Source organism: Nestor notabilis, unplaced genomic scaffold (assembly GCF_000696875.1).
Source record: "Nestor notabilis isolate BGI_N333 unplaced genomic scaffold, ASM69687v1 scaffold13160, whole genome shotgun sequence".
NCBI classification, from domain to species: domain Eukaryota; kingdom Metazoa; phylum Chordata; class Aves; order Psittaciformes; family Psittacidae; genus Nestor; species Nestor notabilis.
Window position 1 is genome coordinate 65 of NW_009911631.1, and position 19,454 is coordinate 19,518.

General features: G+C 36.8%; 1 protein-coding gene across 1 annotated transcript in view; it reads right to left on the reverse strand.

Moving 5' to 3' along the window:
- Window positions 1–255: 255 nt before the first annotated feature.
- The window catches only part of OFD1 (oral-facial-digital syndrome 1), a 32,692-nt gene continuing 13,493 nt past the window's right edge, over window positions 256–19,454 (reverse strand). Inside the window, exons 13-22 of the mRNA XM_010015724.1 lie at window positions 18,708–18,838; window positions 18,227–18,338; window positions 16,139–16,750; window positions 12,958–13,090; window positions 8,037–8,137; window positions 4,341–4,460; window positions 3,107–3,270; window positions 2,045–2,203; window positions 1,318–1,382; window positions 256–301 (exon numbers count right to left, since the gene is read on the reverse strand). Of these exons, the coding sequence (XP_010014026.1) occupies window positions 256–301; window positions 1,318–1,382; window positions 2,045–2,203; window positions 3,107–3,270; window positions 4,341–4,460; window positions 8,037–8,137; window positions 12,958–13,090; window positions 16,139–16,750; window positions 18,227–18,338; window positions 18,708–18,838 (1,643 nt within the window). The remainder of the gene's footprint in view (window positions 302–1,317; window positions 1,383–2,044; window positions 2,204–3,106; window positions 3,271–4,340; window positions 4,461–8,036; window positions 8,138–12,957; window positions 13,091–16,138; window positions 16,751–18,226; window positions 18,339–18,707; window positions 18,839–19,454) is intronic.

Here is a 19,454-nt window from a genome sequence, read left to right on the forward strand (position 1 = left end):
CCAATCTACTTGGACATGCTGATTAATTTCTTCACACTGCTTTGTCTTCTTTTGCCCCACCCACGGGCCTTCTCCTGCATTGGTGACACACTGGGACTCGCTATTTGAAGTTAATAGCTGAAGCGATGAGACAGCTCAAAATCAGCTTTATTAATTTATAATTATACAGTCTGCAATCTTGGTGCCTGACACTTGTTACAGGCAGAAAGCTGCTTTAAAAACATTGTAATGATAATAATTAGCAGCAGCTATTGTTCACCAGAAGCTTTCATCCATGTCTCCATGAGAAATGTCTGCAGTGCTGTATTAGGAATAGAAGGGAGGGAAAGTGGTGTGAGTCCAAAGCAGTTTCTTAGCTTAAACAGAAATACTTGGAAGGTAAGAGATTGCCTCTGCTGCAGTTTTCTTACTGTTTCGATGAACTGATGGAAATAAGCCAAGCCCTTAAGGGTGAAAACTTGGGCCTTAATGAACCATCTCCTTAATGAGCCATCTCCTACCTACCAAAAAGGCATACTACCTACCTATCTACCTGCTCCTTCTGTGGTGTTCACCCAGTAAAAACAACTGTGCACACATACCAATTCAGGAGCACAGAGCAGGGTCTGGTATGTAAACCAGCACTTTAAGGGCACAGATTACTGAATCATTACCACTGTTGCAGTGAGCATTTAATTTTTTATTTTTTTTTTAACTGCTCCATATTTTTTGCTTATACATATTTTCATTTCTACATCTTCAATTAAACTGAAAGATGTGATAGAGGGGTGTTGGTAACTAAAAACCAACAAGTAACTAAAAACTACGTATCCTTATTTATCAATGTCTAGAAAGAAGCAAAGGAAATGCCCTAGCTGTGGTAATCCAGTGCGAGCAGCCCAAATCTCTGAAAAAAGGTGTGAACTCGTTTGTTAAAAGCCCACAGTGTTCCCGATAACTCACAGCTAGATTCAGTGCTAGTAACAGACTATCTATCTGCAACGTGCAGCACAGACAAACCTTCACAGGGTCATAACCCAAGAAGAATACCTCATACTTCAGCTTTGTGTGAAGAAACAAGAGCTGCTGCCCAGCTGCAGATAGAAAGTTCTAATTGCCCCAGCTATTGAAACAGATCATTGCACATAAAGCCCAGATCTGAATTCCACAGCTTACCTGTCTAAGAACTGGAAGGGTCCTCAATTTTTCCAGCACATTTGGTTTTGATCACTGGTTTATTTTTCTTTTTAAAGAGGCAGATGTCTCTGAACCATAATTCATACTGAAGCTATTAATATGGAGTAACAGAAGTGATGAATAGTAATATATGAACCTTACCTGTCATCCTTTTCACTAAGTCCAAATCCCTCTGTAAGTGACACTTCTATTTCTCCTTTTGAATCCTGGCAACCAAGAGGAAAAATAAATACACTGTCTGTGATTGGTTCTTCAGTTAAGGTTTAAGTGACTCTAAGAATCTGCACTTTAAGGTACCTACCTGAAAATAAGTCATCCAAAGGACATACCCTAATTCTACAAATGCTATGTTGCATCTAGAATAACGACACTTTGGAAAAATCAGGTTTGGATAATGTCTGAACAAACATACGCTGCATTCCTTCATCAAAGTCATATTCACCCACGTACACACCTGTTCTTTAAGATCAAATTTTCCATTCTGCCAGAAAAAATTCTCTCAGTTGTGCTAGTGGAACACAAACTGACCTGTGTAGATTCAAACTATTTAAACACAGTTTAAACTAAAAATTGAGGGCTTTTAAGTTTAAATATTGTCCTAGTACCTAAAAACTAAACTAACAAACCAACCTCCCCACAGGACACAGAATAAAAACCCTTATAGAAGAAAGGTTTCAGATTTTGTTCTTTAAAGTCAACACGGTTTTGCAATACAAATCTAAACACTCATCTCTGCAGGTTGTTAGATAAAGCTTCTGAATGAAGGGAAAAAAATAAAAATGGGGATACTGTTTTCATTGTAAGCATACTTAGCAAGACCTAAATTCAGTCAATATTATTTTTGGAACCCCATTTTGAGAATAATCACCTTGTTTGCCCTCCTTTGCTGAATTAGATTCATGTATTTTTCTAATGGATTTGGAGTAGGATCCTTCACGTTATCTTCAGCACCAGAATTACTGTTTTCAGATTTTACCCCTTCCTTATCTTCTTTTTCTTCATCTATTTTCATTGAGTCTTGAATCTGCTTTAAGACACATAATCAAAATTAAATACTGATCAGCTCAAAAAAACCCACCTTTATGTTTTAATACCTGCACTACAAGCAGGATTTTACATTAACGTGGGTAAAACATGCCAGTCTAAACAGCATTAAACCCATTACATGCAGTTCAAGGTGAAATGTTAAGCTAGTGCTTCAATTACAAACATGACACTCACGAAATCCCACTCTAACCCTGTCTGGGTGTCGGTGATGCTGTGAAGCCCGAGATTTCTGTGTGTGACATCTACATGTGAACTGAAGATGAGCTGACACAGGTATGCCAGTTTCTTGAAGGGCCTGGTCTGCTGGTGCGAAGGGTAGCATAAGCACAGCTGAATCAAATTAACCAAGGTTTACAGGTGGGAAGAGGAAGGTGAAATGGAAGGGAGCAAAAACCAAGTTTTATACTGGTCCTAGAAGTCCACACCACCATTTCAACACATGCCGTGTCAGCTCAAAGGGATTTAAGCAAACTCCTTAAGGTCTCCTTACAACATCTGCTTCTAAGAAAGTACCCTAAATACACTGACACAAGCTAATGAACAGATGGACAGTAACATGTTCCAGTGGTGTCCCACCAGGAACAGTCCAGACCAGAAAGACAGTGACTATATAGCCTGTTCCAATAGCATGGTTCTGGCCATAAAATTGTAGCTTCCAGTTGCATGAAGCACGGAAGAAAAAACATCTGCTTCCTGTGAAAAAAGCTACTTGGCATAAGGAGAAATTCTAGCAAGACTGGTTAATAATAAAAGAACTTTGCCTCTACTACTTTCACTTAAAGAATAAAGTCTATTTTAAACCAAGTAACATGCACAGCAATCCTAAAATACACGACACTACAAAGCTGCATTACTGTCAGAAGTTAAAATACTAAATCATCACCTCTTCGTTACGCTTTTCCTCTTCCTTTTGCCATTTTTCCAGAGCTTCCTGTAGTTCTCTCTCTCCCTTTTCTTCTCTTGCTTTCCTTTCTTGTTCTTCTTCTTCTTCCAAGTTTTTCTCCACTTCTCTATCCTGTTCTTCAATCTGTCTTTGATCCAGCACCACTGTTAAAAATTATTTCAACATCTGTGATCTGATTTATGTAGTTCAGTAATTTACTACAGTAGCATACAAATAAGTAACAGGTTCCTCCATAACATTACTAGCAAATGAAAAACAACTGGATATACTGTACACAGATATACCAAAGTTATTCTTAGGTATCTGGTAATGTTTCTTCCCATCTCTAAACATTTTTATTCTGAGGTATGACTCCCTAAGAGCTAAACAGTAAAGCCAAAATAAAGGCCAGGTGACAAATCTCTCTATGCACTTCTCATTCCTGTCATGGACTTCCTCATTAAATCTCTGTTATCCTAAAGTTCATGTTGCTATATTCTTTCCCTCTCAGCAATATGGTTGAATACAATTCTTTACATTTATAATGCAAAGTACTTACAAATCATTGCAAATCATTGCAGGACATGCTGCTGATGTGACCAGCATATTTAAGAAGCTGTGCAAGTAGGACAGCACTCAGATAGTAATTAGATAGGCAAACTAAATACTGGGAATTGTTAGAAGCTAGAAAGCTTTATTCTAAATAAAAATAATCATAATCCTTCTACCTAGGAAAATTAGAAAAGTGGCATATGCTACAGTGGCATCATCTTCATCTACCAAAAGAATTATCACAGCATTGTGATAATACAGTTTGCAAACACAGTCCAGAAAAATGAAAAAAAATCCAGACGAGCACTATATAAAACATGTAAAACAAAAACACAACAACCTAAAGTCTTTCAAGTCTTATTTCTATCAAGAGCAGAAAGAATATTTAATAATTATCCTGAAGAGAAAAGAACAAAATCATCCCTCCAAAAGCTGGACAGGAGGGTGGCAAAAATGTTTATACTATAAACAAATTTAACCAAAACAAGGGTGAAAAAGTCAACTTCATTCAGTAAAGCAACAGAAAACTTTTTTTCCTCTTTATTACATAATTAGGGCTTTTGGACAAATTTTCTGTCACACCAGCATACATACGTACTAAATGTTAAGTATTTGGCTTTTTGTGTTATACATTTGACATTTAAAAAGGGTTTTCACTTTTGTTTCCGAGTTGAGAACTCACTTAAGTCCTGCAGTGAAGTGGCTTCTGCTGGCACAGTGGCTGTGACATGGTTTCCATTGATGATGTCCCCAGATGGATGCAAAGCATCACTTTCACACTGCTCTGGAATGTCCCTCTGATCTGGAGAAGAAGTTTGAACAATGGCTTCATTATTTTGTAATCACAATAGTGGAGCAAAGCAATGGACACAAAGTGTGGGAATGGCTGAACTAGAACACATAAATATCAGCACTAATTGAGCATTTTCTCTTCAACTTGGCCATTTCCCTGAGGACTAAGAATTATCATAGGCTGTACTTGCTTCTTTAATTACAGAATTGTTAGTTTCAAAATTACACATCTGTTTACAAAGCCAAAACAGATTCATGAATAAATAGATGATCTTAAGGTCCTTTCCAACCCTAACTATTCTATGATTCTATATAACAGAAAATCAAAATGTTTGCATTTCTTTACATAATCAAGATACAGGTCACATAAAAATTACATGGCCAAGTTCAGCTCAGCTCATACTTCCTATGCACATAAAACAATCTTTAATTATTTGATTGCATACTATTTTTTTAATAGGATCCTTGCTTTCTTCAGTGCACAGGATGGATACTGCTAACTCCCATATTCTACTTTGTATTTTTCTTCTCCCTGTGCAATGTGGCTCTGAATTCACAAAACCACAATACTGCACTTCCTCTGTGATCATTGCTGTGATTGATACTCAACCGCTTCTTGGTTATTTATTTGACAAACATGTAGGCTGCTATTATCTCAATTTTATGGGAGAAAACAAAGCGAAATAAAAAGTCAGACATAGCCTTTACTTCTAGGTAGCCAACTTGAAATACGCAAGACCATTTTCAAAGCATTTGGTGTACCATAGTACAGATACCTCACTCATCTCCTTAAGGTTTTGAAATTTCTCATCCTTTAAATATTATCAAGGTTTCCAGTTTTTTGTTTCCCACATTATAATAAAACTGAAATATATTTCATTAAGAAAAGCGAGACACCTAAACCAATCAGCCTCTATCTCAGAAAGCTCTGAATCTCTTTAAAATATTTTAAAGGAATTATAGATGAAAGCATCAGAGAAAATGTCTGCCAAAATGTCAGCCTAGCTAAGTTACGAGATTGTTTCAGTTTCTTACAAAAGCAACAGAAGTCCTATCAGCTTCACCTGGGAAAGTAAATTCTATGCAAGTTTTATCTAAGATCAAAATGATGAGCTATTTACATTCAGAAGAAAAGCTATTCTGATGTTTTGCTCTCTCTTTAACTTGAGGTTTAAATTATAGTGTTATCAACATCATTATTTCCACATGAGGCATCAGTAATATTTTCTGGGGTAAGTAATGTTCAGTCAAAAAATTCGTTTCACAAATAGGTTCCTGATAAATATTATACCTAAATTCTAAAGATCTGACAACCTCACAAACAAAGGAAACAAACCAAACTCGAAACAATATAGCACAAAATATCTTTACATTAACTACTCTGCAAAGGACAAAAAGGTAACAATCTTTGTACACCTTCACTCCTTTATGTAAGGGTGGACAGCAAAAGATGCCTTTTTCCTTAAGACGAGCATATCAACTACAGCAATTACTGCCAACAGAAATTTCAATCTTTTCTTGCTAGAGCTCACTCACAGTAGGATTAAAAGGCTTCCACCACATTTTCTGGTATCTTCTTCACTCCATTTTTTTTTTCCCTACTCTTACCAACTTCTTCCTTAATGATACCTTATTCTACATTTACTTTTTACATTTACTTTTTTTCCTACATTCTTATCCTCCCCCTGCCCCGAGTTCCTCCTGGGTTACCTGCTCCCCTTTTTAGCCATTCTGGTTTCCTTCTGCATACTGAGATTGTCTTGTGATGCAGTCTGACTCAACTGAAGTACTGTTGATTGAGAAATCATCAGCATATGCAAACTCTTAAAACCATCCTTTCAACTATCCCACATCACTAAATGATACAGTGGTAACTTACTTGGGCACAGCATCTGCTCAGGTTGAATTGCCAAGGAAATGCCAGTTTAGTCTCACATTTGATAAAAGTGAAATATCTAATGTATTCCTAGAAGTCTCTAATACAAAATTAAACAAGTAAATCTAAATCTAACTAAAACATGAGATGAGCAGAAACCATTAGTGGCTACAGACTCGGTTCACATTCAAATAATGCATTTAAAAAGACAAGTAAATGAGATAAATTAAAAAATAATGAATATACTGAGTAAAACTTCACCAAGAAATGAATAGACGAGTCGTCAGCTTCTACTAGTTACCACTAAAATGTATCAGCACAATTGCTGTTCAAACAAACAGTATCTTTTGGGGTTGGTTGTTTTTAAAACACTGAAAGCTGTACACTCACAGGTTCAGAAGCATGAGCAACAGCATCACTCCATCTACCACAACCTAACCACAACTGAAAGAAGCAGCCAGCCTAGGATCTAACTCACACCAGTTAGAGATATTTTCTTTGAAATCAGTAATTCTGACTCTTCCATACAATAATTATAATCTCTTCACCAACTGTGAATTCAATCATACCACCTAATGACATATCTCCACCAGTCTCAAGACTTTACAGACCTAACAAAATTTAGAAATGGGAAAGGTGTTTAGCTTGCAGTCTACATCTTTCTCATTGACAATTTCACTTACTTTAAACCCACAGTTTCATAGGACAGAACTCTGCTCAGGTCCATGATTAAGGTGTCACTCAAATGCTGAAAAACTAGGAAATACAGCCAGTAACTGTGTGCCTATTTTTTTCTCAATACACAAATGGCTATAAAGTGCATTAACTTCAATTATCCTCCTTTTTCTACAGTACCACAGCTACATCAAAAATTCTGGGGAACTGACCCTGTAGGCTTACTGCAGCATATAGAGAGAAGGAAGCATAGCACGCCATGCAAAACATCACTGATATAATGACAAAGTCCTTCCTGCAATCAGCAGATAAACAAATAAAATGCAGACCTCAGAGGGAAGGAAAAAAAAAGAAAAAAAAAAAGGTAACCTTCAGTTTTCAGTAACTGAACCACATGTTCCAAAACTACTCAAAGATGCTGATTAATGACAGCGTAATTGCAACTGTTCTTCACACATTTACAAACACTTCTAAAGTTACTCCTAATTCATAATACTATTTAAGCCTCAGTTACTGAAGGAAATATCAATAAGAGTACATGTACTGGCTGCAAGAAACTTATCTTCAAATTTACAGCTTGGTAATAGTACTCTGATATTGGTCCACAAGAAACACTCCTTGGAGTTTTACTTTATGCAGCAAATACAAAACAGCCTCGAGATAGTTCATATACTAGTACACTTCACTGTTTAAAACCAAAACCAAACACCACACAATTTTAAGTCACTCTGAAACAACTGTCAGACCTACATGCATTAATCAGAACAAGGTTATGCAAGATTCTGGAACAAAAAGTTCCCAAAATTCAGAACCAACTCAATTTTAGTGTGTACTTACTGCTACATACCCTTCTCCTCCTAAACGTGCAAATATGAAGAAAATGAATCCCTCATCATTAGAGACTCTTTTTCTTATTTCCAACATCAGTCAGATTTTTTTCTCTCCCACTACAGTCTCAAGCCATCAAGACAATTGTCTCACATCCATTAAGCCCTAAGGTGTTAAACGAACAGTCTAAAATGCACAAACACTTACATTCAAGAGAAGAAATGCATTCTTCAAGGTCCTCATATATTAGTTTGTCTGGTTTGGGAATGTCACTGAAATCTGGTTTATCTGTTTGTTGATTATGAAGTCTGAAAGAAAAAGGAAGAACATAAATAATTTAATAAATATAAATGCTAAACGTTTAAGCAAATAACAATCTGAGATTTAAATATGAGCACTACTTGTGTGCTTAGAAACAGACTAAACCAAACAAAAACCATGCAACCAGAATGCTGTAACTTTCTGGCTCAAAGGTTAAGGTATTTAAATACAGTTCTCTAACTTTCACCAAAAGACAGACCCATCTCTCTGACAGCCAGCTCCATGCTGCCTTTCCCCAAGGCCTATAACATAACATAAAGGCATTATATTAAAACAAAATGCACTCTCGAAAGCATAAAAAGGAGTAATAAAAAAGGAGAAATACAATGAATTGTGACACTTAGTCAAATGAAATTAAGAAATTTGCCTTTTTAGGCTCTGTTTTACAGTCTAATTCCCACTTCGATGTCATCTTAACAGATGTGTTTGAAATATATTAGGATTAGATGTCTGGCAAAACATACACGCAGGGGTGAAAATCTGGGTGCTATGAAAATGGGGTTAGTGCCCTCATTCTAAATCCCCATTTATCTCATCAGAAAGATAATGTGAAAGAACAGTATCTCCCACGTGACCCAATTACTAAACCCTGACCAGAACCAGAGTAGCAAAAGGAGTGTAGGTCACTAATGAAATTCTACAGCAGCACTTCATAAAGGAGCTTACTCCACACCAGCTGGTGCTCTTCACCACCACATAAATATGTTTCTTCTTACAATTTCTAAGGAATTCAGGTCTTCTATGTAGCAAAATGGAGAACAAACAAAACATGCCCCCCCCATGAGACATGTAATATGTATAATTAAATTAATAATAATAATAATTTAAAAAAAATTGTAAATGGGTGGAAAAACAACTAAAACTGCATTGCCAGAAGGATAGTTCAATAATGTCAGTGAGGGAAAACACCCTGTAAATTAAATATGGCAGAGTAAATGGAACTTCAAGTTTTTGGAATTCTGTCATGCTTTTAGCCTTTCATTCACAGAAACAGTTAAGTAAGTGTTAAATATTTTTTAAGGATGCAAGGTTCATGGACACGCATGCCACTTCCTTCAGTACCATGTCCTGCTAGACAGACAGTCAACACACTGCCTCTCAGTCAGCAAACTGAATAGGTCAGCTCCATGTAGAGAGGTATACACACGTATTTCCAAACAGTTTTCAAAATTCATTCCACCATGCAAAGTTGGCAACGAAGCCCTGGACTGTACTTAATGTCAATATTCCATAAAACAGGACTGGTGTGCCAGTCAACACCAAATTATTAAACTGCATGGGTTATGCATAAAATTACCGTTAAAGCTTAAAAAACCCAACAAAACAAAACAAACAACAAAAAAAAAAACCAGAACAACCACCACCATCTAAACTATTTTGCTAACATCCAAAATTACTTTTTTAGCCTAAAACTGGTAATAACCCTCACAATCAGTTTCTTTGTCCCTAAATAAAAAAAGAAATAGTTTAGATAATAATCTGCTTTATAACTCCAGTCTTCCTGTCTGTGTTTATTGTCTTCCTTCATACCACTCATATCTTGAAACGTAAATAAACAAGGAGCTCCTGTAGTCAGAGAAGCAATTGTTCTGCCCCACTGACATAGGTCTAACTTGTCATGGCTTACTGGTGTTAGAGCATTGTATTTTATTTTCGTTTCAAAGAAGTTCCCTTTGTGCCTTAAAATCTACAGGTCATAAACTAATCTCACAATACACCAATGATGCAGCATTTACCTAAGAATGAGAGTAAATAACTGGAAAAGCCCACACATGCATTTCTCAAATATTTTATATACCAGAAAACAGTCCATGGCACAAGAAATTGAAAAATACTCAACAAAAGAATGTTTTCTCTTTAGGAAGGCCTTGTGAAAGCAGCAAGTTCAAGAAAAGCATTGGGATCTCACCCCCCTGCTTTGTACCAAGGAACCCAAGAACACAACTACAACCCTCTGCCTCCTGCCTGGACCCTGGCCTGTCCTCTGCAACGCAACTTGCTCATGCTATTCACTCTTCAGGCAGCATGGACTCCATAACATCCTTTGAAGAAGTACAGTCCCTCACAGTACTAGAGCATTTTCCCATGTCACCTTAACATGCAGGTTAACATTCAACCTTCGCTTTGTAAGGTCTGTCAGAGGAATACAGGATATCTGAGACATACTGTAGAAAAGGTGAATGAGCAGGGAAAGAAAAGACAGCCACTTAAAGGAACTCCATTCTCTAAAAATCCCAACAGCTTCTTTACAAGGCCAAGATCATAAAGGCTCTCCACAGATTCTAACCACAGAATAGACTCTGTCTACATGAAATGTCCAATTTATTGAGGACTTGATAACAACAAAGTAAGAAAGCCCTACGAATGCCTGCTAGAGCTGCCCCAGGACAAGCTGTCTTTCTTCAGCCATCAAATCCAGAATGATGACTAGCAGGTTAAGGCCAATCCAAGTTTCTCCTCTTAAGAAAGAAACATTAATAATTAAATACTTGAGCTTTTTCTGAAGACACCTATTCAGGATTCTCAATTTTGGAGAGTGGAGGCACTAGTGACTGTAAGAATAGAATTTCATACATAGAAATAGGAGATACAGAGGGGAAAGAGAAGTCATTTTTATGCAGCTTAATTTTGCCAAGTTACTCATTTACTTAAAAGAAAAAAAAACAAACCCAAACAAAAACCAAAAAACCACCAATTAAACCAACCAAAGGTTTGGTTCTCTTTTCCTTTTTCGAAGGAAAAGAGAAAAATTCTGCTACCCATCATCTCTTTCTCATATACAAAGGAGACTGGAGAATTCCTATTCTGAAAACTACAAGACAGGCACATGAACAAGCTCTTCAGAGAACAACAACAAAGTTAGCATTACAGCTTGTTAATGAAGTGAGAATGTACAACTGCCTTGATTTAAATTCTCAGGTAGCAGAAACTACCCAGCTTCAATCAGCAAAAGCTCAGCAGTCAGGTCACGGATGTGAAAACAGAGACACAATAAAAGAGACATAGCTTTGCTCAAGGAATTAGTGGCCTTTTTTTTTATTAAGGGGTTTTGTGTGCATCAAATGTAGCCTCGATAGTTTTTGAACATCAAGCGTATTCAAAACACCTGTTCTTATACGAGAAAGATGAAAAATAATTTTACGTCATTGGAAAATGAAGTTTACTCCTCTAAAGACCCAACTTCATCTTCTGAAACAAAGTTTGTTCTCAAATTAGTCTACAATGTCAGCAAGAGTTCCTGTTAGCCTTATCGGGATCACGTTTATATGGATGGCACAGAAGCCTACTAGAGGAATCAAAACTGTCAAATACCAAGAAAGCTCATGGCAGCAAACTGCTAAAAACACATTCACATTTGGGTAATTCATATGAGGGTGAGATGTCTGATAGGACTGTTGTGAATAAGACATGCCATGTAATAGTTAATCGGCTACTGTAGTACCTTTACATTCCCATTTGCAACATGGCTCAGACACTGTTCTTACTTAAACAGTATACAGTCTAAATTTTTAACTTATCAACATGCTCCAAAGTTACAGGACACCAGGAAAAGTCAGATACATCTTGGATATATGCATACATTCTTCACTGCTTAAAAAATATACTTTTTCATCCATGTTATAAATAGTCATACAAGTCAGTGGTTGTTTAACTCAGATTTACATTTAGGAACAGATTTTAAACATTTTTAGGAACCTCCGGAAAACCCATTTTCTGAAATTAGTGATTAATGGAACATTTATTTATTAACAATGAATCTTTTATTCAGCTGCCAGAAAGTGGTCTACTGTGTAAGGAAATGCAATGGAACGGGTGGACTTCAGCACTACAATAGATTTCAAGCCCTGCAAAACTTGAAATATGAGAATCCATAGAAAACCCTGCTTTCAAAGGTTTGTCAGAACATTGACACATGAAACACTTAAAAAAAAAAAAAAGAGGGGCAGAAGCAAAGAAGGGCAAAAGTAAAAGTTCATTGTTAAACCTAGACTTATATCTATGTAGGTATCTACAGCAGTCTGAAAAACAACAAAGTAAATCAGTCCTGAGCCCAGGAACATCTAACCTTTTATGACTTCTGCCTTAGTGGTGGCATTGCACACTAAAAGAACCACCTGCTATCTTTGAAGGCACACATGGCAACAAAGCAATACTTACATTGGTTGAAGTGGCACAACCTGAAAATGCAGAGAAGCACAGTTCTACACATTAACATCCTTAAATGTCAGAATTTAAGCTAAGTTTCAGCGATGGATGTTTATCAATTTATTCTATCTGCATTAAACTAACACGTGCTTAAGATGTCTCAGTTTCTCACTCCCCAGACTTTTCAGTCCTTTGCCTAGCACTTTTGGACTTTTTAGGCCCTGGGTCTACTGCTGCCATTACCATTTGCCCCAACAGGGGGAATCTTTTTAACCTTTCATCTTTGCTCAGCTACAACAGTTAAATGACTTTACAGAACACTACATAAATTAATCAAGTTTTACTTTGTCATAAGACTTTTTTAAAAAAAAAAATACACCACATTCATCTGAAGTTTCTAGTGCACTTAAATATTTCCCTGCACATAACTTTGCATTGTAAGGAAGCACAAATTTAACAGAGATGAAAAATACTAATCATATTTGCCAAAGGTGTTTGGATGTGAGGGGAGGGTTTGGTTTTTTTATAACCAAGTTCCTTCTGAGGCATAATATTCAAGAAGGGGAATCCTTACCCATCTTAAGAAGAGTTTGGCGTGAACAGGTAGATAAATGTTTCTTTAAAAAGTAGGTTAAAAAAGTTGCTTTGTAAACAACGTTACCTGATTTTCTGGCCATGACTGGATGGTGACGAAGAAACAGACTCAGAAGATGAAAGTGGATATGGCTTTGAAATAGGAGAGAGCACCTTGTCAACACTCTGCTGTGAAGAGGCAAGGTACGAGCAACTGGTGTCTGCAGAATAAAAATCCCACAATTAGTATTAGTCAGTTATTTGTCCTACCATTTCTCAGACAAGGCTGCACATGCATAATTGGACCGTGCAGACACCACCACTGTAAGACAACTAACATTTGATTTTGAACTGAACTTCTTTGTGCTGGTCGTTTCTTTATTTTGGGTTGGTTTGGTTTGGTTTTCCTGAAGGCAATTCTCCTTTACAGGCCTTCACCATTACAAACTTACTCCTCACAAAACTGTGATTTTAATTACCCCATCATACACCCATGTTCCCCACGAACTGCAGCCCCTCTGCCAAACACCAAGTAATCTCTCCCCTGCTGGTCATTAGAGGAAGCAGTTATGGACCTAGATTTCAAGTTAAGGATGTGCTTACTAGCCAGCAAAAGATAATTCTTGAGGTCTCCCAAAGGCGATGCTTCCTTAGGAAATTTAACCTGGAAGATTTTTTCTGCAGATTAGTGAAAATAGCAGATGAAGCAAGGAAGAAAATCTTTGAAGATTTTATCCTCTTATCAACAGCTGTAAAGTTAGCACAGAAGAAAACAGCATAACTAAAAAGTCTTGAGTTTCCTAAGAAACCAAGGTAAAAACCAAACTCCCTAAAATAAAAGGCTTTTAATCAAATTTGCAAAGACCAATGCTTTGGTTAAGTTTTACTTTTCAATATTAATTTTCGTTTCTTGTGCAGCTGTACAGGTCTTTCATTATTAGACTATGAATTATTACTTTTCCCACAAGATATAATACTCACTCAGTAGGCAGGTACTGTTTTTTTTCCTTCTCTTCATTGACTAACTTTTACAGTGGTCAGTGCTAATTTGGCTCAAGAAATAGATAAAAAGCCATTATTAACAATCCTATACTTGAAGTCCTTTCAGATGGTTGTACAGAAGTGGACCCGAATTGGGTCTAGGGGCTGCCCATGGATTTTTACCTCCAGACAGCCCCTACACCCACACACCACAGATGAACACCCTGTAGGGAAGTTGAGCACTAGTATAACAGGACCCAGCAGTTACGTCATACTCATGTATCAGAAGTACCTGTTACTGTAGAAACCCTCAGCTCACCCACATCCAACCTTTTATAAAATAACTTGTCAAACTTTCACATGCAGAACAAATGGACAAGAACAGCACATAGTACTTACGCACGTAAGTACTTAGTGCCTCCTTGGTGTAAGACATACTGCCTGTCAGAAGACAGATGGCACACAAATCATACCATAATCTACTACAACCCACTACTACTTTGAAATTATCTAGGATTGAATTTACTGATTTTCTCCTAGAAGACAAATACCTGAGGTGTTTGGCTCATAGCTTGCTATCTGCAAGACTCACCAACCTTGCTCCTTCTCATCAGGTATGAAGCTTGGTCAAGTAATAATTAAGGTGAAAAGTACTGATCGAGTAATAAGATGACAATCTGAATTTTCTCCTCAGAAACTATTACTTGATGTGTGTTACTGCCCAGAGATTGGAGACAGTAAGCAGGGGAAAGCAGAAAAGCTTTCTGAAAAGCAGAAAAGCTCCTACTTTTAGTAACTTTTTACAGGAGGACAAACTTCTTCCCTTCATCCTTCAAAGACAGGTCCTCCGGACCATGAAGTTTTATTTCTGCACCTATATTTGTTGCCACTGAAACACTAACTTCCACGACTTATGCTATGAGAAAGTACTTCCTTCTCTTTCCTTTCAATTTCCCAGGATGCTAGAGTCTGTGAAGGAGTGGTTAACTGATCCCTTTTCACCTTTTCTACATCACTCATTGCATTCCAGATTTCCTGCAGCCCACCTCAGCCAACTATTTTCTAAACTAAGCTGCCCTTCTTGTATTTAACCTTCCTTCATGCAGAAGCTGTTCAGTATCTTTTTTTGGTGTTGTTACTATCTCTTTTTTGCATCCTATTAAATCCACTTTGAGCTAGGATAATAAGAATTGCATTGACAAGCAGATGTACAGCAGATTTGAAACAAAATACTGTTGTTTAATTTTCAATTCTTTTCTATGTTGTTTGCTTTTCTGAACACTGCTCCTTTAAAAAAAGGATTAAGTAATTATTAGACACTGTGAAATTAATAGCAAGTTACAATTTTCCAAACACTAATCCCTTCCCCCTTACAATTGCTCAGGAATATTTGATAAAGATGTCACAGCAAAAAGAACAAATGCACGCACATCTGGACCTTTCAGATGGGAAAACTCAATTTAAGAGAAGCCAGATGAAACAGTCTTCTGCTGCACACGTTAACTACAATGCTAAACGAAAGTATAGGAATACAGAGGGAAGGTTATTAAAACTAGGAAGTTACAATTAATGTTGCAAAGTAGTTATACTTAATTGCAACTTTTAAATGAAACTCTGCATATCATAAAGTTATGCCCGCAGGGAATTATATGGCGTAATCTTCTCTTAAAGCTGAAGTACAGTATGTTTAGCCTCCCTCAGTCTATTTCTCTGGTGTCTTTTTCTATGAGGAAGCCACACTCCAAACAGCTAGCATATTTTGTTCCCAACTTCTCCTGCCTCTTGGCAATTAACAAATAAGTGAAAGACTACCACTGCTAAATCTTTCTCTTCCCGCAGCAAGAGGAACAATAAGGAAAAGCCCAATACCATACCACATTAACAATCACAGAATCATAGTTTGGCTTGGAAGGAACCTTTAAAGGTCTTCTAGTTCCAATCCCCTGGCAATGAGCAGGGACATCTTCAACCAGACGAGGTTGCTCAGAGCCCCATCCAACCTGACCTTGAAAGTTTCCAAGGATGGGGCATCTACCACATCTCTGTGCAACCTGTTCCAGAATTTCTCTGCCCTCATTGTAAAAAATATCTTCCTTGTATCTAGTCTAAACTCTCTTTCAGCTTAAAGCCATTACCCCTTACTGCAACAGGCCCTTCTAAAAAGTTTGTCCCCATCTTCCTTATAATCTCCCTTTAAGTACTGAAAGGCCACAATAATATCTCCCCAGAGCCTTCTCTTCTCCACACTGAACAACCCCAACTCTCAGCCTGCTCTCATCATGACTTACCATCTGAAACTTTCTTGTTATTGAGATCTCTTTCCACTTTGGAAACAGGAGTAGAAGAAAGGCATCTTGAAGCAGACGTTCTTCTGTGTGGTGGCGTTATGGGATTTTTAAAGACATCAATCAACCCAGTTCTTTTGATGTCTTTTTCACCTCTAAGACTGCTCAGAGAGGAATGCTGGGACCTGGAATTATCCTCGAGAAGTTCATGCTGGGCAGTCAAGGGTGGCCTATTAGTAGCACACTGTAGAAGTAAAGGAGACTGCATCTTTCTCGGTGTTCTGCTTGCAGCTGCATCCTGCATGACACTGCGTCGGTAGTTCCTGTAGGCTTCTTCCAAACACTCTGCCTCTTTTTCTAGTTCTTTTATTCTAGCCCGGGTTTGTGCCATATACTCCAGGTCAGAATCCGGAGAAGCACTGTGTGGCTGCAGCTGCTGCCAATAGCCAACTCTTGGCACAGCATTTACCTTCACAACATCAGTCATAACCTGATTCTTTAGGAATGTGCTATCCACATAAATATCATGAGGTACAGCTCTGTCACCAGTGAAGTCAAGGACAGAACGATCAACAAGTGAAGGCTTTGGATTCCGATACACTTCATTTTCCAGAGCTAAATGATAGCAAAAGAAAGTGAGTGACAGTAAACAGTGAGAGAGGGAGACGATAACAAAATAGAAACAGGCAAACACGGCATTCAAATTCCAATTTGATCAAAATTATTCTTACATGGAACTGGTTTAATTTTGAGAATTTAATGGGTTGATTTAAATGTATTTTTAATGTAGCTGCACATCTTCAAATTATGACTGATTTTTTTGAATATATAATTCTTCCAAGTAAAACTACATAAAGTGTGCACTCTACAATGTTATTTCTTAAATTATGCTTAAATGAAAAATAAAAATGAAATCGTCACCACTTTGGACACATTATATCCAATCATGCTGTTAAAGGGTGAGGGATACAGGGCAGGTCCCAAGTCTTAACAGTTTCCTTCCACTTAGATTTTTTAAAAAAAAAAAAAAAAAAGAAGAAGAAGAAGAAAAAATGTGGAGAAAACCAACACAGTAAATAGATAATGTTGTTTTGAGTTTGTTTGTTCTCAGGTGTTTTTCATTATTTCTCCACAACTATCAGTTAAATGGAATGTTTTGGGGCTGTCTGCTTCCTGGCTTGCACTTTTACACTTCAGCAAGCTCAAAGACCAGTCAATAGGGCTGTATTTTTCCCAGTAATTTGACAGCCTTGGTTTTATTCCATATAAATGGTTCTTCAATGACATACTTAACTCTGATGCAAAATAAAAGTCTCTTCAGTACCTTCATACATTTAATTAAAATTTATACTTGCTGTTTTGACACTAACAAATTTCCAATTCCAAATAGTACCAATACTTCTACTACGTATGAAAATGTGTATGTTGGTCTAGCAAATAATATAAAGTATGGATATACTGAACTATGGTGCAACACATGCTGTATGTAATGTACAATCATTGCAGAATTTTAAATGAAATATACATCCTGAAATTGTATTTTTCATACTTGATATTAGCAATTTGACATAGGCATCTTTAGAACTGGCATTTCTTCAGCTGAATAAATTGCTTTAGGTAATTTAGGCTTTTGCCTCTCTAATGCCCATATGAGGAGTTATTAGCCTTGACAATAACTGCTCAAAATTTTGATTTAAGTTTATGAGGTATGCAATACAATTTCAAATCAGTTATTCTTATTATGAACGTTCAAGAATCAAAATGCACCAAAACACAACTTGCCTCCTGGAAAACAGCGGTTATGTTCTCACCAAACATTAATGCCTTTATGCTGAGGAAAAACAGATAATAAAAACATGCAAGTAGTCAGGGAGGAATGTTTTTCCTTCTTCCTGTACATATGTTTTCCATTTGTAATAAATGTACTTATTAAATTGAATTTTTAAATAGATTTTTATTTTGAACTTCAAATCCACTCACTGGTGTTGTATTAGTTGTATGTAACTGCAGGTTTTTTAAGCTTTTGGAAATTCTTACACTGAAATGTAAATGAACGTCTCATAAAGGACTGCTCTAGTGTAAGATACAAACCTGCCTGTGTTTGTTTCACCTGCAGTTTCAGTTCTTCAACTTGCACATTTAACTTCCTGACAGTAGTTTCAGAGTCTAACAGCTGGGCCTTTAACTGGGCACAACGCTCAACCTACAGGAGATCAAGAGAAAAACAAAACTAGCATAATTCAAACAAAAAGAGTAATCTCAACTGGCTGAATACTAATTCCTAAATGTTTTTCAGGTCCAGTCAAACCATATACAAACAGTATCCTACTGAATGTCAGCGCTGGCAACTAAATGACTTGAAAAGACTTACTTTGGTTATGTTGGGTTGGTTGGGGTTTTTGGGGTAATTTTTTGGTGGTGTTTGGTTTGTTTTCTTTAGAGTTGCTTACATAAAAATAAACAGAGTATTAAAAAACCCAAAACATAAATAGCCTGCACAGGTAAATAGATAACTGTGAACAAGATGACAGGAAGAAGAAAGAATTCAAATTATTCAGAAAGAATAATTTACCTCGCTTTGTAGCTGCTTTTCCAAAGCCTGCCTATGACTTTCAAATTCATCCAGTGCCAGCTTCTTAGAATGTTCCACTCTCCTCAGCTCCACTTGGCAGGCCAGATGCTCTGCTGAGGGCTGGGACAGCTCTACCCAGAAAGAGAAATACTAGACACTCAGCTGTAAAATAGTTAAGTGTGTACTTTCTACATGATACCCCCTTCAAAATGTCAAGCTGATTTGTTTTTAGGAACATAACAAGGCTTCATTTGAATAAAATACTTAGGGATCTTTTCTTTTTACAAAGGACTGAATTTTTTGTTGGTGTGGTCATCTAAGAACTAGATCCAGACTGTCCTATTCTGGTAGAAAAAATGCACATCCTTACCTTACAAAAGTGTGTATACATCTCTATCCTCCCATAATCTCAAATGCACATTAAAAATACTTGGCATTTTATAACTAGTCAGGCAAGCACTTCAAAATAACAATGCAATGTTCTTTTACTATTATTAACCATACTAATGCTACGATTAGAAATATTGCACTACTTTTCTAAAAGGGTGAAAAGGATATTCTTCATATTATAGGCAATACTTAATTCAGGATTTCTACTATACAGGCATATTAAAGAAAATAAACTTAAATATCAAGGACTGTTTCATTTTACAAATATTAGCTGGGGTTTAATGCAAACCACTAGTAAACATAATACAAAGAATGAACTGTAATGAAAAATGTTTCTAAACAAATACTTGTAGGGAA